The 17,408-nt window shown below is 51.5% G+C and overlaps 8 protein-coding genes across 8 annotated transcripts; 2 read left to right on the forward strand and 6 right to left on the reverse strand.

Annotated features, from left to right (window-relative positions):
- Positions 1-260: 260 nt before the first annotated feature.
- Positions 261-1,490, reverse strand: PMZ80_003514 (uncharacterized protein; the record flags this gene model as incomplete). Its single annotated transcript, XM_064871943.1, has 1 exon — positions 261-1,490. The coding sequence occupies one exon, from the start codon at positions 1,488-1,490 to the stop codon at positions 261-263; it is 1,230 nt and encodes a 409-aa protein (XP_064732323.1).
- A 1,295-nt stretch (positions 1,491-2,785) lies between these two features.
- On the reverse strand, positions 2,786-3,301 carry PMZ80_003515 (uncharacterized protein; the record flags this gene model as incomplete). The annotated part of the gene is made up of 1 exon (XM_064871944.1): positions 2,786-3,301. The coding sequence occupies one exon, from the start codon at positions 3,299-3,301 to the stop codon at positions 2,786-2,788; it is 516 nt and encodes a 171-aa protein (XP_064732324.1).
- Positions 3,302-3,927: 626 nt separating this feature from the next.
- Positions 3,928-4,902, forward strand: PMZ80_003516 (uncharacterized protein; the record flags this gene model as incomplete). Its single annotated transcript, XM_064871945.1, has 1 exon — positions 3,928-4,902. One exon carries the CDS (start codon positions 3,928-3,930, stop codon positions 4,900-4,902), a length of 975 nt encoding a protein of 324 aa, XP_064732325.1.
- A 1,049-nt stretch (positions 4,903-5,951) lies between these two features.
- NMD5 (Nonsense-mediated mRNA decay protein 5) lies at positions 5,952-9,083 on the reverse strand (the record flags this gene model as incomplete). The annotated part of the gene is made up of 1 exon (XM_064871946.1): positions 5,952-9,083. The coding sequence occupies one exon, from the start codon at positions 9,081-9,083 to the stop codon at positions 5,952-5,954; it is 3,132 nt and encodes a 1,043-aa protein (XP_064732326.1).
- Positions 9,084-10,068: 985 nt separating this feature from the next.
- On the reverse strand, positions 10,069-12,312 carry PMZ80_003518 (uncharacterized protein; the record flags this gene model as incomplete). The annotated part of the gene is made up of 1 exon (XM_064871947.1): positions 10,069-12,312. One exon carries the CDS (start codon positions 12,310-12,312, stop codon positions 10,069-10,071), a length of 2,244 nt encoding a protein of 747 aa, XP_064732327.1.
- An 827-nt stretch (positions 12,313-13,139) lies between these two features.
- Positions 13,140-14,615, reverse strand: PMZ80_003519 (uncharacterized protein; the record flags this gene model as incomplete). Its single annotated transcript, XM_064871948.1, has 4 exons — positions 13,140-13,478; positions 13,529-13,662; positions 13,710-13,844; positions 14,306-14,615. The coding sequence occupies 4 exons, from the start codon at positions 14,613-14,615 to the stop codon at positions 13,140-13,142; spliced, it is 918 nt and encodes a 305-aa protein (XP_064732328.1).
- Positions 14,616-15,255: 640 nt separating this feature from the next.
- Positions 15,256-15,642, forward strand: PMZ80_003520 (uncharacterized protein; the record flags this gene model as incomplete). Its single annotated transcript, XM_064871949.1, has 1 exon — positions 15,256-15,642. One exon carries the CDS (start codon positions 15,256-15,258, stop codon positions 15,640-15,642), a length of 387 nt encoding a protein of 128 aa, XP_064732329.1.
- A 402-nt stretch (positions 15,643-16,044) lies between these two features.
- Positions 16,045-17,121, reverse strand: PMZ80_003521 (uncharacterized protein; the record flags this gene model as incomplete). The annotated part of the gene is made up of 1 exon (XM_064871950.1): positions 16,045-17,121. One exon carries the CDS (start codon positions 17,119-17,121, stop codon positions 16,045-16,047), a length of 1,077 nt encoding a protein of 358 aa, XP_064732330.1.
- Between the last annotated feature and the right edge of the window lie 287 nt (positions 17,122-17,408).

Consider the following 17,408-nt stretch of genomic DNA (forward strand, 5'->3'; position numbering starts at 1 on the left):
ATGCATATATGCGGAAAACCGAACAGACGAACCAAGTGATTCAGTAGCTAATCCAACCAGCACCAGGCATTCTCTGCTATCATAAGCTCATGACTAGGCATTGCTGCCTCCCAGATATATTAGTGTACGGTAAGGGGTATAGTGGTAGTAGTACATGTACAAGCAACGGCCAAGCTCTTGTGTTGCGCTTTCCATCGCGGCCCAAGCTCAAGGGCACAGTTCCAACGCTAAACCATAAAGACCATTCACAATCAAGACCGTCACTGCGTATCATCAGGCATAAACCTCGCTTTGCGTCCCTTCTTCTTCCCGCCATTTACACCAGGCGCCTCGCCAACAAAGTCAACCATCCAGTCTCTCACCCTCTTGACCTTAAGAATCTGCGGATCCTTCCCAGTCGCCATCCTTAAATTTTGCACCGTATAGCAACCGGCTTGCTCCTCGTCGCCGGTTTTCTTCCTGAATAGCGTATCGATCTTCGTCACATCTCCTCTTAGACTCTGGCCGTGGACTTTGCCTCGGAAAGAGCTGAGTGCGACATTTTGTATCAGGACAACATCTCGGGGCTGTACCGCCTTCAGTGATCGTCGCAATGTTGACCGGCTGCCCTCCGGCTTCTCCTGCGCACCATCCTTCCAATTCACATGCATTTCTCGCGGCAGCCACATTGTGATGCTGAACCCTGTCTTAGTCTCATCTCCCACCAGAAGTTCCACTAGCTCAACTTGTCGCGGTCTGCCGTACTTGGCACCTGTGGTGACAATTCGTGATGGCGCTATCGAGATGATGCCGACTATGAGATTCATTGTCTTCGTTTGAGGGTGTATTGAATCCAGGTAGTTCGCACCAGGTACGTCGTTCAGGTTCATTAGAGTCTTCGGCCTTGGAGCCTGAGATAATCTTCGTTGTGATGATGTTCGTATTATGCCGCCGGGCGTACCAGGTTGATCCGGAAACATTTCCTCACTACTCTCGTATATCGGTGTACCTGGCGTGACGGATTGTTGGCTGTCGATTTGTGACGATGGTATCGCCTCATGTATGCTGAAAGAGTGGTCGTAGAAGTCCGCCAGGTCCTGCGTTTCGGGTTCACACTCCCTCGAGCTCGTTGAGCCTCTGCTGGGCCTCGAATCCTCAGCGCTCACATCGCTACCCGCCGACTCATGTGCATCCTGCGATACAAGCTCACTCGTCTCCAAGAAAACAGTCGGGGCGCCCATATCTACGTCCTTCGGCGGAGATTCGATGTTCAGCTTCGGAAGCATTGGTCGCATCTTCAGCCTCTCCATTTCGAGCTTCCTCCACTTCGGTATCTCGGGCTTAGTCATTGTCATGGAAAGTACAGAATCCGAATCCGAGTTTGCGGGCGAAGATGTTTGTGACCTGACATTTTCGATATGTTGAGCTGGCAAAAGTGACTTCTCGTCCCAGTCCAGATCGTTGGCTTCTGGAGCGCCTGCAAGAATGATTGTACGCGTTTGGTGCGTCATTGCCTGAGATTTGGTCATCCGTTGTCCAACTTGACCAGCAAAGCCTCAAATCATCCACATGAAAAGTAACACGAGGTTGATCTTGTGTTGCTGCGGTGAAACTTGATAGTGATCAGACTGTGTTGCAGGATCTCCAGTTCGTGTATCGCTAATTAGGCCTTCAAAGCGCGACGCCGATGCGATTAAAATGTGATTGGCGTGCCTAAAGCTCGGACCTTAAGATGAAATGATGGCAAGTCGAGCGTCAGATCTTTTGGAGGAACAGTGGCTTGATGATTAAATCTTGACGCTTTGCCGGTGATCACGGATCACAGTAATCTGGGGATAATGAGCTTGTCACCCCTAGGCTAGCTGCCGAGGCCGTGGCGCTTCTAAAGATGTTTTTGACACGGTGTTTTGTTCGTCTGGCGTTCGTCGACAACAAGTCCTCTAGAATAGTCTACTGATGATTGGCTTAAGTGCAGCGGCTTGGTAACGGAGTGACGATGGATTCAAGCGGTGAAGGGTCTGGTCTTGTGATCCTGTTCGAATCAAAGACGAGATCTGCTGCAAAAAGAGCATAAACGATGCGTGTGTCGTAAATCGTATCGAAAGTGTTGGGACCTAAGTGAGCTAACATAGAATTGGATGCATTTCAGCGAATAGGATCACCGCGCACACAGCCGAACAGCCTAGCTTTGCCCGGAATCTGGGGATACCGCGTGGGTGAAGTCACCTAAAATTTCAGGAAATTTCGTCCATCGCGTTTACGAGATTGGTGATGCCTGGCGAGCTGGGTAGCAATCCTGTTTGTACGATTTTCATCCGGCTTCGGTCGTGCACAGGCAAGAACAGTACGCGTACTAGAATAAGAAATGCAGCCGCAATGAGGTTCGGATTAACTACATTTGCCTCTATCTGTTGCCATCAACGCGTTCTTGCTCCAACCGTTGGGACAACGCTTGTTTTGCAAGGGTGAAACCACTCTAGGCTAGAGTAGAATCAACCAGGGGTGATGGCGGGAGCTTCCAGGTTCCACCAGCCATCCAAACCTCTGCGGTTCCAAGAAAATTTCAGGCAAACAGGATCTGGAGCAGATCATGCATGGCTCGGAGATGCGGAAGTTGTTCATGCCGAGTGACCATGCGACGACATTATTGCGAGCATCGCTACGACTCGAAGAGCAGTAAGCGACAGGACAGACACCTTTTGCTACAGGTAAACAATTATTATTGATGAACGCTATCATTCCAGGCAAGCTCAAAAAAACTGTACCGACCACAAAATGCATGATCGTGCTGTCCGACATGACTGCCTTACACAACATCCTGGGCAGCCCCATTCTTGAAAGCTCGCACCTGTCTTGCTGTCAGACCTCTCCGTCTGTCGCCCAACAGCAGGGTCGCAACCATGTTGATAAACCCCATGACGATGCACATCATGCCAGCGGCCTGGCACATCCGATAGAAGTCACCGCCCAGGTGCTTCTTGTCAGTCTTCTCTTTGGTCAAGTAGCTCATGACGTCGCAGCCCAAGAAGACCAGGCATGCACCTAGTGCCCAGAATCCAGATTGGTAGCTGAACGCCGGCCAGTTTCTCGCGATGTATCCCTGCAAGAGCTTGGGAAGCTCGGTGATAAGGATGAGAAGGGCGAAGAGGATGATCAGAACCTTCTCCGCCAGATCGAAGACATTGAACCAGCCAATGTCATCGGTGAGGTCGGCTGTTTTGACGAGGAGGGAGCCAGATGCTAAGATACTGGCGGTTATGGAGAGGATGTTGAGGGCGCGGATGACGTTGAGTATGATGTATGAAACGGCTGAGTTACCCATGACGGATTTGGCCAGAAAGAACCACATGACAAGGTTGAGGTGAGATTTATGGATTTACAGGTAAGGGTTCTGATCGGGTTTGTTTGAGGTGCTTTGAGGTTTGAAAAGTGGTTTTGTGTATTGGTTGCAAGTTTATGCTGGTTGGGAACATTATGCTGTGCTAACGCAGCCAGAAGATATATCAACAACGCTGCAGCATTGCTGACACCATTGATGCTCCTCCAGTGTCGAGGGACAAGGACGGTATGCTATATCAGGAACGGGAATCACCAAGTTGAGCGGCACTTTGTCACCATTCGATTATGAGAGCCTCGAGGTCTTTGTTGGAAATGCTCGGCGTGGCTGACCGATGGTCACCTTTGTCCTCCTACAGGAGTCGTCTGGGGCCCCCCTCGGTGACCCGGCGTATCGAGATCCGAGCTCGAGGACAAAGGTGACAAAGGGACTACGGACGAAGCAATGGGAATGAGAAGCCATGGCGAGCGACCTTGTTTCCATGACAATGAGCATGTATTGGAGCCTGTCTGAAGACAATGCTGGGTCATCTCCTTTGGTCCGCCAGAGAAGTATAAAAGGCCCAAAATTGCTTCACTCCTTCCCACTCACCTTCACGTCACGATAGCACCATGCTGAACGCTGAGCAATCATCGGGCATGTCACGATCAGTCAATAACAGCGGAGCTGGTCTCCCAAACGTGCTCGAGCTCGACTCTGACATGGGACAACTCAATAACCAGGAGGCTGGCAGGTCCACTCCTGAGGCAGTTCAGAATACTGCTCTTGATGCAAATCCTTGTAGTTCTGCATACACTGACCATGCTCACAGCCGACGGGCTCTGTCTGCAGCAAACGAGCGAAAACGCAGGTCCGGAAGGGGCTCAATAGGTAAGTCCTCACCCACCACATCATCCACCACATCTCCTATATCGCGACGGCCAAGCAGCCCCTTGCGCAACATCCTAGGGAGCAACCAATTCAAGGCTACCAAACCAGACGCCAAGCAAGACAAATCAAAGCAGCTCTTGAAGCTCGCTCTGGAGAACGCCACCGCAGTCAAAGACACCAAGTATGCATGCCGCCAAACCCACAAGCCACGCATCCAATACCACGATCACGACTCAGTCGCCCTCCGCATCGACAAGTACTCATGCGCCCTCTGCGCCATGGGTATCCCACTCCGAGAGGACCACCCCAACGAGCCTGAGTCGTCCGCCACGGACTCACCCCAAGACGCCTTCTCCGCATCTCTCCTAGACGCCCTACCCGACTTCACTGCTCAGACACAGGAGCCCACAGCTCGTCTGCTCCCCCTAGAACAGCTCTCCCACGTCCAACTCACTGGTGGCCCAAGCGGCACCGACACACTAACCACAACCAGCACCTGCACACACTGCGGCTACGCCCTTGATCAATTCGCTGACCTGGCAAGTCTGACTGCATCTGCAGCGTGGGTTGTTGCTGACACTCAGGGAGCTAACTGTAACCACTACGACTGTTATGTCAAGGTGCTGCAAGGTGAAGGTGTTTGGGCTGCTGATTGGGCGTCTTTGATGGCGATACTGGCGGGTAGAGGGTTGTTTGGGTATACGGTGCAACGCTAAGTCAGTCAGTATGAAATAGGTGAGTGAAACGAAACGGTAAGTCGATAGGTAAGTCGAAATACACAGCAAAGTAGATTGGATAGAAGGAACGATCGAAGCTGGACTTGGTCGCTTCTTTTATCAATAACAATTTGGAATACACCACATTTTTCTTCCTGATCCCCGATGGGTTTTAATATCGCCTGTTTATCGTAAATAAACATGGCGCCCAGTCGACGTCTCGATTTCACGATCGCGCTTTTTTATTATTTACAAGTTTTCGACGAGCAACGTCGACCTGGCCGCAGGTAAGCATGAGTAGAATAAAAAAGGCCGAACCATCCCTCCATTGAAGAGACAGGAGTCTTATAGACGATTCGCAGATCAAGACCTAACCTCAATATATCAATAAACTCTCCTGTGGCGATCGCTCTTCATCGAATACTGGCGTGCCCCAAGAAGTGAGCTGAGCGGTCGTTTCCATATTCGCGCGGCGCCCGCTTATGCACAACGGAAACGGACACCTCGCCCCTGCTTCGTATCAATATGTGAGAATTGTCTTCAGACGAAGTGTATCAAGTACAGGAGCACCAGCCTGAGGTGTGGAGATGCGGCGGGGCAGCCAGGTCTGATGCCTGAACAGTCAAGGCATCATAGGCACAATCGCGCTCTTCTCCGGGCATTAGCGGATGTCTGCGGCGCCTTGCGAGCCTGAATGTTCGGCGGTCTGGTTGCCGCATTCAGGCTTCTACATCGGTCGCACGTGCGTGACGTGAGATGAGGTTCACATAGGCTGTGACTTTGTGTAAAGGCTGGCAGGGGAGCGAAGGATACTCGTAAGCAGAACGCAACGATTGGAAAGAAGGCGGTTGCAAGAAAGAGTGATGAGTACGGGCAGACAGTAGTGCCTCATATCCACACATGTAACCGTAATGCTACTTATGCTCTCAAGAACACGCAGAGCGCTCTTATGATACCTCTATCTAAGGATATGCAAAATCTTTCGTCTCAATACCTGCATGCTCGTCTATCTCGTTGACTGAATTCGAATCACGCTGAGACGTAGCATGCTATTGCTGGGCCGGCTGCGGTGGCGGCGGCTGATACTGGAGTGTCCTTTCCAAGAACTCCCGGTCATTTTGCTCCAGGACGCCAATCAAGCTCTGATAAAGCTGTGGCTGCGTCTGCTGGAGGTTTGTCATCGAAATCCTGAATGCGCCGTATGGGTCAAACTTGTCTAGCGGGCTTTCGAAGAAGTTGTCCTCGTCCATCACGCTGTCGTCGTCGTCATCGGCTAGTGCACCGAACTTCTTGGCTTCTTCACTGAGGAAATCGAGGTAAGCTTGAGACTCATCTTTGATATCGCCTTTCGTAGTATCTTCCACTTCCGACGCGTTGACGCCGCCCCACTGCTGATTGCCGACAGTCTCTTCTTCGGTCCAGTCTTCGGCTTCTTCATCGGAGCCATACAGATCGTCATTGTAATCCCCATCGTTGTCTGCCTTGTTAGCTTCTTCACGATGTTTCTCGGCAGCAGGCAAGGTCTTGAACATATACGTTGCGCCGGTCAATAGTCTAGGCCAGCCCGTTTGTACAGATGGCGGAACGTCCTCGGCACGTATCGTCAGTAGCGCTGATATCGATGCAATGCAAAGCTTCTTGTCGTGGACTCTCCGGAACAGTTCTATACTTCCGAACCACATGCTGAAGAATTTGTTTGTCCATCCATTCTGCTCAAGGAACGCAAGGGCCAAACTAGGATTGTAGTAGATGGCATTGACGACCATCTCGAGCAGATGTATTTTGAGGCTCTTGACTGGATTTTTCTGTTCCAGAAGCTTTTGCATGGCAAGCTCAATGAATTTGGACAAGTACGGATTCATGGGACCTCCAGGCAGGTGCAACATTAGAGCTTCGGCCAACCTGCACCCGCATATCCTGTCAACACCACCCACTTTGGGATCGTGAAAGATGTCTTCTACCATTCCGACCATTGCAGCCAGATATGGGGGATGCTGCAGCAGTCTCTCCTTGCCATATGAAACGAAGTTGTTAAGAGCTGGCAGCATGTCTTCGAGGTACAGCTCGGCTCCTTCCTTAAAGGTCTTGTGCATAAGCTCGAAGGCCTGCCACATCGAATCTGATATCTGTTTCGAAGCGAAAGTGCACGAATCGATGATTTCGAAGACTTCATTGTAAAGATCGTAGAGCTTGTTTTGTAATGTGACTTGGATGACTGGCATCAGAATAGTCTCGAGATGCATCAATACGTCGGTTGTTGCATCAAGCGTCAAAATGAGCGTGCCAATAGTCTGCAGTACCCCGAGCGCAGCGATCGACTTATCGTCAAGGTACTCGCCATACTCTGGCACGTCGCCGTTGGCACCCTTTGCATCGTTCTTCTCCAAAAGGTCTCGAACGATGCGCAAGTATGTGTCTCGCAGTTGCTCACTCAGCGCCACAGCGAACGGTGTCAGCTGTTCGGAAAAGACCTCAACGAAGTCTTCCATCACATTAGCAAGGGCGTCCACATCTACCTCGTTGGCCAGCTTTAGCAGCTGATGCATGATCTGTGGAATGTTCTGTTCCATCGCATTTCGAATGACTTCGTGCCTAATAAGCGGTTGCAACGCAAGCGAAGCCATGACCCGAACTGGTAGCTCCTGATCTGCCATGCACTTCAGAATGTTGCTGTAAATGAGAAGTAGGTTGTTCGGGTCCTTGAAGTCCAGCTGTTCAAACTTCTCCAGTGTATTGCACGCCCGCGCTCGAAGGAAACCGTGAGGCGACTGGAACTCAGGGAAGACATGTCTGACGAAGAAGTACTCGACTTGATCTGCAATTGGACTCTTTTTCCCGAGGATGACGGTTGACAGTGAACCGATCATCCGCAGGGCACCCTCCTTCTCTCGTGGGATCTTCTGCTCATCCGGAGCTGACTCGTACCTCGTCACGACCTCGTTGACATAGGACAATACAGCGAACGTCTGCGATTTCCGCGATTTCGTGAGCGCTATCAAGAAGTTTGTGGCTGCCATGTCCGGAGAGCTCGACTCTTCATAATAATTGAGTTTCCGGTGCAGATATTCGGATGGGTCGTCTGTGAACATCTCCAGTTCTTCGTCGTTCTGACACAGCACTGGGAACACGAGATGCTTGATGAGGTTGTCCAGATGCGGTTTCAGATTTTCCCAGGTGGCTGCAGGCTTCACACACTCCTCCAAGAAGATCAACGTGTAGGAGAGCGATGGTTTGCTCAGCCAGTGGTTGCCGCCAACCCATTTTTCAATTTCTGTGAGGTAACCTTTCAAGATCTCTGGCGCAAAGTTTGTGATGAAATTCTTCGCAAAGCCTTCGTAATCTTTCTTGGAATCTGCAGACAGTCCATTAGGGTTACCGTACCGCACAAACAGCCTGTTCAGATTTGCATATGCCCATTTTCTCGACTTCCACCAGTGATTCTGCTCTCGATCGTCCGCATCCTCAGCCAACGCGTGTTCTGGAGGCTCTTTTGTGATTATCCTCAGAAATAAGGTACACCAGTCAACAGTCGCTTGGTGGGTCTGCAACGGCTTCGGCAATTCATAGTATACCGCATGCTTGTAGCACTTCACCACTATTCTGAGCATTTCGGCGCCTTCAGCACTTGTGTCATCGACTAGTCTACCTCCAATTGCCAGAATCCCAGGGAAGGCGACTTCAACAACATTGTCCAAATTCGCCCTCTCTTGACCGGCCATAAACCTGTACGTCCGACATACTGCAAGCAAGCATTGTAAACCAGCAAAGACCGAGTTCGCATTCTGCTCGTTGAGCAATTGTATTGTGATGTTCATGAATTCTGGCCATTTTTTCGGAAAGTCGTTTTGCAATATGGTCTGGAGGATGGCAACAAGTTGTGCGCGTATCGCGTGAGGAGAGTTCGCAAGGACTGGCAGTAGGCGGTCGCGAAATGGCTTGCGATCAGGATCTGGTATCGGCTGATTTATGGGATTCTCGGTAGGCCAGGCCCTGCTGACCCTGTTCTTGAGGAGGACCGCAGTTGCCAGCCGTACTCCATGGTCCTGCTCGGCCTCAATCAGGTTCAACAGTTCCAGAATATACCCTTGTTGTTGCTCAGCATGTTTGAGGGCGAGTTCGGCTTGTTGGCGAGTAGACTGATCGGCCGACAAAGTGGAATGAATTGTGCTTCGAAGATCCATTTCGTTGTCCCAGTCCCAGTTTCAGTCCTCTTTGCCTGCTCCTCTTTCTAAAGTGGTACCATGCATGCCTAACCGCTCGGGCCGCTTGCGAAGTTGGCAAACCAGCTAAGATTTGTTGCACTACCCAAACAAAGTATGAATATCGCTGCCACCCAAATGTTTGTGTAAACAGAGTTCTGTAGACAAAATAATAATGCCTCTCATGTGGAGCAATCAGGCTGGGTCTTGGCAGGAGCGGGATGCACTTCTGGTGCCCGCTGCAGGTGATCCAACCCACCAAGTCCACTCACGAGGCAAGCACGAAGACCACAGTGCCCAATCAGATTTTGTAGCCTTGTCACCCAAGGCGGTGAAGCCTTACTCAGCGTCAGCTTTGTGCGTGCTGGCTATTCTTGTCCTCATGGACACAGGTTCTCGTACGAGAGGACTGTTCATGGTTGAAGACACATGTTGGCCGACCACAACATTATGGCGCGCAAGGACACGTTCTCCGTTCAACACCGATAACGAGCTGTGTCAGCCATGTAAAGACGCTTTCTACTATACTACTGCATGGCTCGGCATGTCCGTAGGATGGCCATGCTTTGTCCTGGCTGACTGTATCAAGGAGCATTAACCATGCATTAGATAAGGGCTCACAAATCAAAGTACAACAGTCCGGCTCATTTCGATATCTGCGATACAAATGCTGACTCAAGCCACTCCTCGGGACGGACCTCTTTATGCTTACTGCTACGTGCTTCCTCAGAGACGCGATAAGTCCTGATATTAAGTTCCACACGCAAGACTGGGGTCCTCCGCAACTGGTCCGCCCAGTCAATACATATTTCAGCACATAACAGCATATCCAGGCATGACCACGCGCCTCAACCCCGAAAACTCTACTCGATCCACAAATGTCAATGATTAGCTTAGTGGAAAGGGACGACAAGCAACATCAGAACGAATACTGTTTTTTGGTACGTATGATTCTGTGCCAGGTAGACTACCGGCCCTTCTTCTTTCCACCTCCTCCAGCCAGGCTGGCTTCGAACATCTCGAAGAATGCATCAGACGTCATGGTTCCTTTCTTCGTGACCGTGGCTGGAATGTTGCGGTCGCTCCTCTGAGGCTCGGAGCTCGTACACTGCGCTGAGTGCTGCGCGACCAGGTTGTCAGCGTATTCATTGCAGCTTGTTGTCGGCTTGATGTTGTCACCATCTGCAAGTAGACCGGCCGTTACGCTATCGACTGGTACAGGCTCACACGTGGTCCCCTCGGCATCTTGCGGAAAGAACGGTTCGTGGAACGAGGAGGCGAGGGAATTGCAGTTTGTCGCCAGCACCTCTCCCAGCTCTATGTGGGTGTTCCGATCGTTGCCCCTTCCGAACGCAAGGCTGTCCGCGTCGGTTGACGCCATCTGTTCGGACGGTAGATATGCTTGCGATTCGATCTCGCTGGCCATTTTGGGTGCAGTGCAGTCGTCATTTTGGGGTGCTGAATATGGTTCTACCGACACAGGTTCCGCGATGGATGGGATCCACTCTATCGTCTGCTCGATCTTTGTCTCTTCGTCGGACCGGCTGACAGCAGCTCTGAGAGAAGCAAGCGCGTCCAGATCATCCTGCAATTGTCCAGGCCAAGCTCGTACCGCGAGCATAACTTGACCAGGGTATTTCTGCTGGACTGCAGCTTTCCTGTTTTGTTCCTGCTCTTCTTTCTGCTTCTGCTCTTGTTCTCGCTCGCGGACGGTTCTAGGCCAGGCTCTCCCAGGATCATTCCCGTCGGAAAGAGCTGACCATGCATCTATTCTAATGGGCGTGCCGGTCTCCTTCTCCACTCCCACCGTATCGTCAAACATCCACCAGTGCGGAAACATTTGCTGCTTGTCGCGCTCGGTCATCCTTGGAACTTTCGGTTCAGCATTTTCATAGGACAAATGCACGAACTCCCGTATTTCTGCTTCGCTGGCAAGGTCTGCTTCGTCTCTAGCTTCTCCTGCCTCTCCACTACCAGGCCCAGCCTCAATGACATGCCTTCCATTGCGCTTCGAGCTTTGCAAGATCAACTGCACAAGCTCTGCACTCTGGTAAAGACCTTGCTTGCTACAGACCCGCAGCAATTTGAGGCACGTATCATGGGCTGGTCGAATCCAGGCTCGGCGGACCCAGAGATCACAGATCCACAGCATCAGCCAACGCTGGCTGAAACGCTTGCGGCTTCTTGAGTGGCGAGTAGTCACGACGTGATCGAGAAGCCAGTGCCAAAAGCTATGCGGGACATCGATCTGTCTCATGGCAAAAGGGATTTCAAGCGTCTCGTCGTCGTTAAGCCGGTAGCACATCCGAATAACACCATCCCAGTCTCTTTGGATGGCTAGATGGTAGATGAAGAGGACGTACAGCCATAGCTCGACTTTGCCCGAGGGTTCTACGGCACCCCGTACCGGACTCGACCCGGACTGCACAGCATTCGAGGCGTTGCCCTCGACTAGGTCGAAATAATCCATTGCTAGCTCAGGCATGCCTGCGCGCAGGTACGTCGCGGAGATGAGGTGTAGCATCTCAGAATCGAGTGGAATCCACATTTTCTCACATGATGCGATAACCTGGTCTAGGAGATCGGTATCTGGATGCACAACCAGCGTCCGTAGGACAGCAGTGTAGATGTTTACGTTCATAGGTATCTTACTCGCTTCCATTTCCTGCAAGAGATTCTGCACATTGTGTGGCGATCCTTGGTCAGGAGAGGCATTGGCATGGATCAAGGCCTCGTAGTGAGATGCGTTCGGTCGCTCTCGACGGTCTGCAATCAGATGTTCAAGAATGTTGAGTACTCGTGCTCCTGGGGGCCTATGGGTCGCCAGATACAGTAACTCTTCTTCGAGGTCGGCGCTGGGTGTCTCTGAGACTGGCTGTGTTGTTCTCTTCTTGTAACGGTCTGGAATCGTAAGTCGAGCGAGAGGGTTGTTGTCTTCGAAAGAGAACGGATTGAACAATTTGTGTTCTCTGACTAGTCGCTGGTCTTTCGTCTCGTTGCGGAAGTTTGGATAGTCTGGAGATCCTGGCTTCTTGCGCGGTCCCAGATACAACGTCGTGGAGAAGCATCGAGCATGTGCAGGACACAGTCGACGTGTCTGCTGAGCGATTCGGTTCAAGGCCAAACCTGGTGCAGGTCGAATCGTCGACCTGATTATAGGAAGCTCACATTGTGGTAGTCTTTGAGAGCTGAGCAGGGCAAGACTAGCCATACATCTTGACTGAGCGTAGCATCTTCGGCTCATCAATCAATGAAGATCGATGAGCAGCTGTATGTCGCAGCACCAGATGTCTTCTTCAAGAGGTCGAACAACTACTGCATTCGCGCCCCAAGTTTGTTCTGTTTGCATTTTCGACTGAGAACTCGGTGAACCTTCTTTGAACAATATACGGCGCGTCGGAGACTCTAAGTGGTGCAGTCCAACCTTCTTCCTGTACATTAATTTCCGCCATCATGTTGACTCTCTACAGTATGTTGCAGCAGATCTTAGCAATCTGCGAAGTAAACAATGAAGCTTCAAACGTGCTTGCTGTCTTCCACGAACTCTAGAGCTACCAAACGTCGATATCTCATACCAAAGCTCTGAAGGAGCCCCGTCACGAATTCAGCTGACTGCAATCGCCTCCTTGTAAAATACGATGCGAACAAGTTGGCCGTTTCGTGGGGAAGACAGCTGATATATTCACGAATATCGTGTTAGATGTGGCCTGTGAAACGGTGAGCGAACCATTCGAAGACCTGTGCGGAGGGACATGTTGATCGCACTCAATATTCCTAACTGGCATTCTCGCGCATAGAGGCAGGCTCACTCATAAGGCTAGGGTTTCTCGATCGACCTCATACCACGATTTCTTGATAGGACGTACGCAGGCGCGCAAAGAACAGGGCCGATCGATCCTGCCTGACAAATCGCCCGAGCACGAGCAATTTGAATAGGCGCTTAGCAGTATGGGAAGTTCAGCAAAGTTTGAGGCGCAAGCCTCCATTATCATTTCGCGCTGTACATCTAACCATCGATGGGCGCACGCTGACAGCACGTTACGAAGCATCCGCCGATGTCTGTTTCATGATCTTCTTCCTTTCCAACCACTCTTCGGTATGGGGTCCCTCGAGGGTCGCTGTGAACTCAGGTGTGGCGTGTCCATAACGATTCGTCCAGCGATACAACGCCTCACTGTTCCGACATACATGCAGCTGCCCATTTGGTATACCTGGCCAAACATTGTCGAGCGGAATCAGCGTTGGGTCCATAGAGCAAGCTAAAGCCTGACGGACAGCTTCGATGCAATGCAGTAAATGCGATTCCAGAAACGGTCCAGGTCCGGGCCATTCCTTCAGCGTTCCATTCAGATAATAGATAGAATCACGCACAACATGCTACCGATCTCATCAGCGATGTACAGCTTCGATTATTGCTTTCTACTTACCATACAATGCATAGTATGGTAGCCAGCAACGAGGTAGTGGGCCTTGGATGGGTCTTCTGTGGTCGGTGCAGCGCCCGGGTCTAGCTTCAAAGCTGCTTGCATCTCTCTGGGTATGGCGACCGCTGAACCATTCGCTGCCATCGTTAGCAGAAACCTACTTAGCACAGACGAAAACACTTACGTGGTGCCCATTTCAGAGGATCCCAATGTTTGTCGCCGTACCGATAACCATCGACGTTGTCGATTTCTTCGAGCTTCGTCCAATCGTGCTCAAATGGTACTAGTATTGTTTCCGGATCGCCCTCTTCTAGGAGTGCTGTATGTTAGCTATTTTGCTGACTTCGCTGCAGAGGGAAGACTTATAGTATGTCAGCTCGCCGCTTTCTGACTTTGTTCTTTGCACGAAGCTGGTCTCGATCGTTGCAGCTTGGAAAACTCGATACCAGGCAATGTTCGAGCCTAGCACAAGCAAGACAAGAACAACAGTGAGCCATTGGTAGCACCGAATGAGTTTAGAAGTCCTTCGACGTGCTTGCAGCTGTACTACCAAGTCCTCATCATGACTCGACAACGAGCTCCTGGAACTGTCTCCCAGCAACTTCTCCGAATCCAGAGTTTCATCCATGACGAATCGACTCGTGAAGTGGATGTTGATATCAACTTGTGGCCATAACCTTCACGACTTAGAACCAACACAAGATATAGTAATGACGGGTTGCTCGAACACTTCGTGCTTTCGCTGCTGACGCCGTTGCTAGCTGTTTGATATCCACCAACTCCAAGGTTTTCTCTGACTGCTGTTCGGAAATGATGCTTCGTCGAGAAGAGCCTGTCTCTCTGCGGGTGCCACAGAACCGCTTCCCCCAGTACTGCGTGCCTTGGGCAAGCCAGTCAGACCCTCCAAGATACTTGGTTCGCAAGGTAGTATTCTCTGCAGGCCTTCAACAATGACCACTATGCACAAAGCCAGCAACGCGCGAAGGAAGCCTTCAAGGGTTGGAGTCTCATTCAACACATCCACAATCTGCAATGCTACATCTTTTACCAGGAGTAATTCCTCGGCCAGCAATTGGCAGCCATTGTTCATGACATTCTCATCAAGCAGATGTCACTACTACTGCAATGACTGCTTCGCGAGCATGTCGGCTTCTTCGCGCAACAGGGTATACCCCAGACTACCAAGGTAAGTGCTTGTGCGATCGCAGGTCAGCATCAAATGTGGTCACATTGACTCTCTGGGGAATGCAAGGATATTAGCGTGGAGAATTCTTCACGGAAAGCGAACTGTCCTTGGTATACTAGTGTACAGTATATCAATCCTGCAATGGCGGACGTACCCTTGCTTACATTAGCGTTGTGCAGATCGCTGCACGAAAATACGACCTTACCCCAGGTCGATTACCGAGTGGGCAAGCAGTGGATAATGTACCGACAGCGCTAGGTACGACGGCGGAAACATCCTTGCCTACATTAGCGCCTCGAAGGCAGATGCACGTCGGTGCTACCTTACTCTACACCAAAGCGCAAACTGGCGACCATGGAAAAGTCTGTACGGTTTCGGAACTCATTGAACCCGAACAAGAGCTCCGATGCGGAGCGCATGACGACGGACATACCACAGCATCCGACCATCAGCCGAACAATGCTTCGATGAAGTCCCTTGGCCGGCGCGCAGAAGCATCCGTGATACGCCCTCCCACTACCTCACACTGTGTCAGAGCAGTACCATGGGCTACGAGCACCTGCCACAGGATGACGCCTCCGACGATGCTGTCGACCTCGTGATCGAGAGCCATGAGCTCCAGCGGCGCAGGCACATCCGCACAGTGTTGCTTAAACATGGTTGGACAATCATCAACGCCGTCCTCCTCCTCACTCAGCTAGCCTTGATCACATTCTATGTCCGACATATCGCAATAGACCAGGCCCCAGCAGTTCCAACAAGTTACGGTCGTCAGTTCGACTACATGTCTCTTGATCACCAGTTCGATGATCTGTGGGGAGGCGAGGCAATCGAGAAAGCCGGCGTTATTGTGTTGAAGGAACACGGCGGAAGATACAACGACATCGAATACGGCGCGATATCGATGTACGCTCGTTGTTGCTCAGATTGAGAAGCACTTGCTGACATGTCTCAGGTTCCATCAGTTGCACTGTTTGCGCGAGATGCGCATGGCTCTTCAGGAAGGGTATGAGCGCAAGCTGATGGTTATGGATTGGCGTCTTTCGAGACATTGGCCACATTGCATGCACTATCTTCGACAGGTGAGTCCACGAACGTGAAGCCTTGAAACATGGACACGAAGCTGACCGAGGATAGTCGATTCTCTGCCAAGCTGATTCGTTCGTCGAGCATGAAGAGTCGTGGAACGGTACGTCGGGGTTTATCGACGGTTCATCAGACGTCAGGCAATGTCGTGACACCGGACCGCTCTACGCTTTGTACAATAGCAAATCTGCCGCGAGCCACCACTCAGATTAAATCAAAACCACATGACACAAGAAACGATTCGCTCTCAATATCTATAACACAAAATTCCCTCATCCGTCCTCATAACCTCAGACACAGTGATATTCCCCCACAAGTCCCCAAAAGTCATATCATCCTCTAACGACCACGTCGTTGCACCAGGCCAATCCGTCTCCACCGGAACACCCCAATACTCCGTACTCCTAACCTCCATATCCCGCGCCTGCCACTCCCACCAAAGCCGATCAAGCTGCCCATGATGCAGCCAGAAAATCGGATCATTCGCCGCGCTGAAACTCGCAAAGTCACCCCTTATACTCCAGTGCAGCCCATTGTGGACCGTCCCCTCTAACATCTCACGGAATGTCTGGTAGTCCGGCGCACGTCGAACTCGGCCCATCACCTCCGGTGCGTACCAACTACCGTTGATGGCGTTGCCCTCGTTGGTGCCGAAGTAGACGAACCGGCGACCCATGCAATGAGGCTTTACCTTGCCCTCGAACCACAGCCGCTTGCTATACGCGAAGGGACCGGTGGTCACGCAGCGTCCGTCGCCGGGACCGAGTGGATAGGATTCATTCCCATCGCCGCCGAAGCCGGTCTCGTCGGAGAAGATGCTGGAGGTTGCGAGGGAGGACCAGTCGAGTTCCCAGTTCCAGTAGGGGAGGGTCATGTCGCGTGGGTACTCGCAGTGTGTCTTTAGGATTGTTTCGTAGACGTGGAGGAAGGCGCGGTGCCAGGGGAGGAAAGAGGCGGATTTATGGGAGGCTGAGCCGATGAGTTGGTGGATGTGGACTAGGTCGTCGTTGAGGGTGCCGTTGCCGGTTAGGATTGAGGGTTTGATTTGGAGGCGGAGGGCGGCGTTGATGTAAATTCTTTGTTCACGGGTAGTGAGGGTGCGCCATTCGCGGCGCGTTGGGGGGTTGGTGCAGCGACCATCGTGAGAGAGAGTTGGATTATGGGACTGTGTACGGGTGATGATGGAGCCTTTGGCTAGGCCGGCGAGGTAGGCTGTTATGAGGCAGGTGGTGATGAGAATGCAGGTGAGGGTGATGGGAAAGAGCCATGGTGATGAACCTGGTGACAGACGAGAGAGTTGTTTCCTATGTCTATACACTACCATTAGTTATCGTTGAAATGAGGTAGGTATCCTTGTGATCGTGCCTTTGATCCTCAGCATCCTGATCGTCGTCGTCACTTGCTACGGGTGCATATTTCAGGTGAAACATGCCTCCTTCGGCCTTTGAATTGTGTCGAGCAGATTGAGGATGTCTGGGACGACAAGCTCAACAGTCCTTCAGTACTGTGCGGTTGCTGTGCCGTGACCCGTGGTATTCGCTGCCTTCGAGATTTCCTTGGCGTCAGCCATCAAGCTGGACAGTCTCAGCGGACTTCTGAGCCGACTTCGGA

Source organism: Knufia obscura (genome assembly GCF_036327395.1).
Source record: "Knufia obscura strain CCFEE 5817 isolate CBS 148926 chromosome Unknown scaffold_3, whole genome shotgun sequence".
Taxonomy (NCBI): domain Eukaryota; kingdom Fungi; phylum Ascomycota; class Eurotiomycetes; order Chaetothyriales; family Trichomeriaceae; genus Knufia; species Knufia obscura.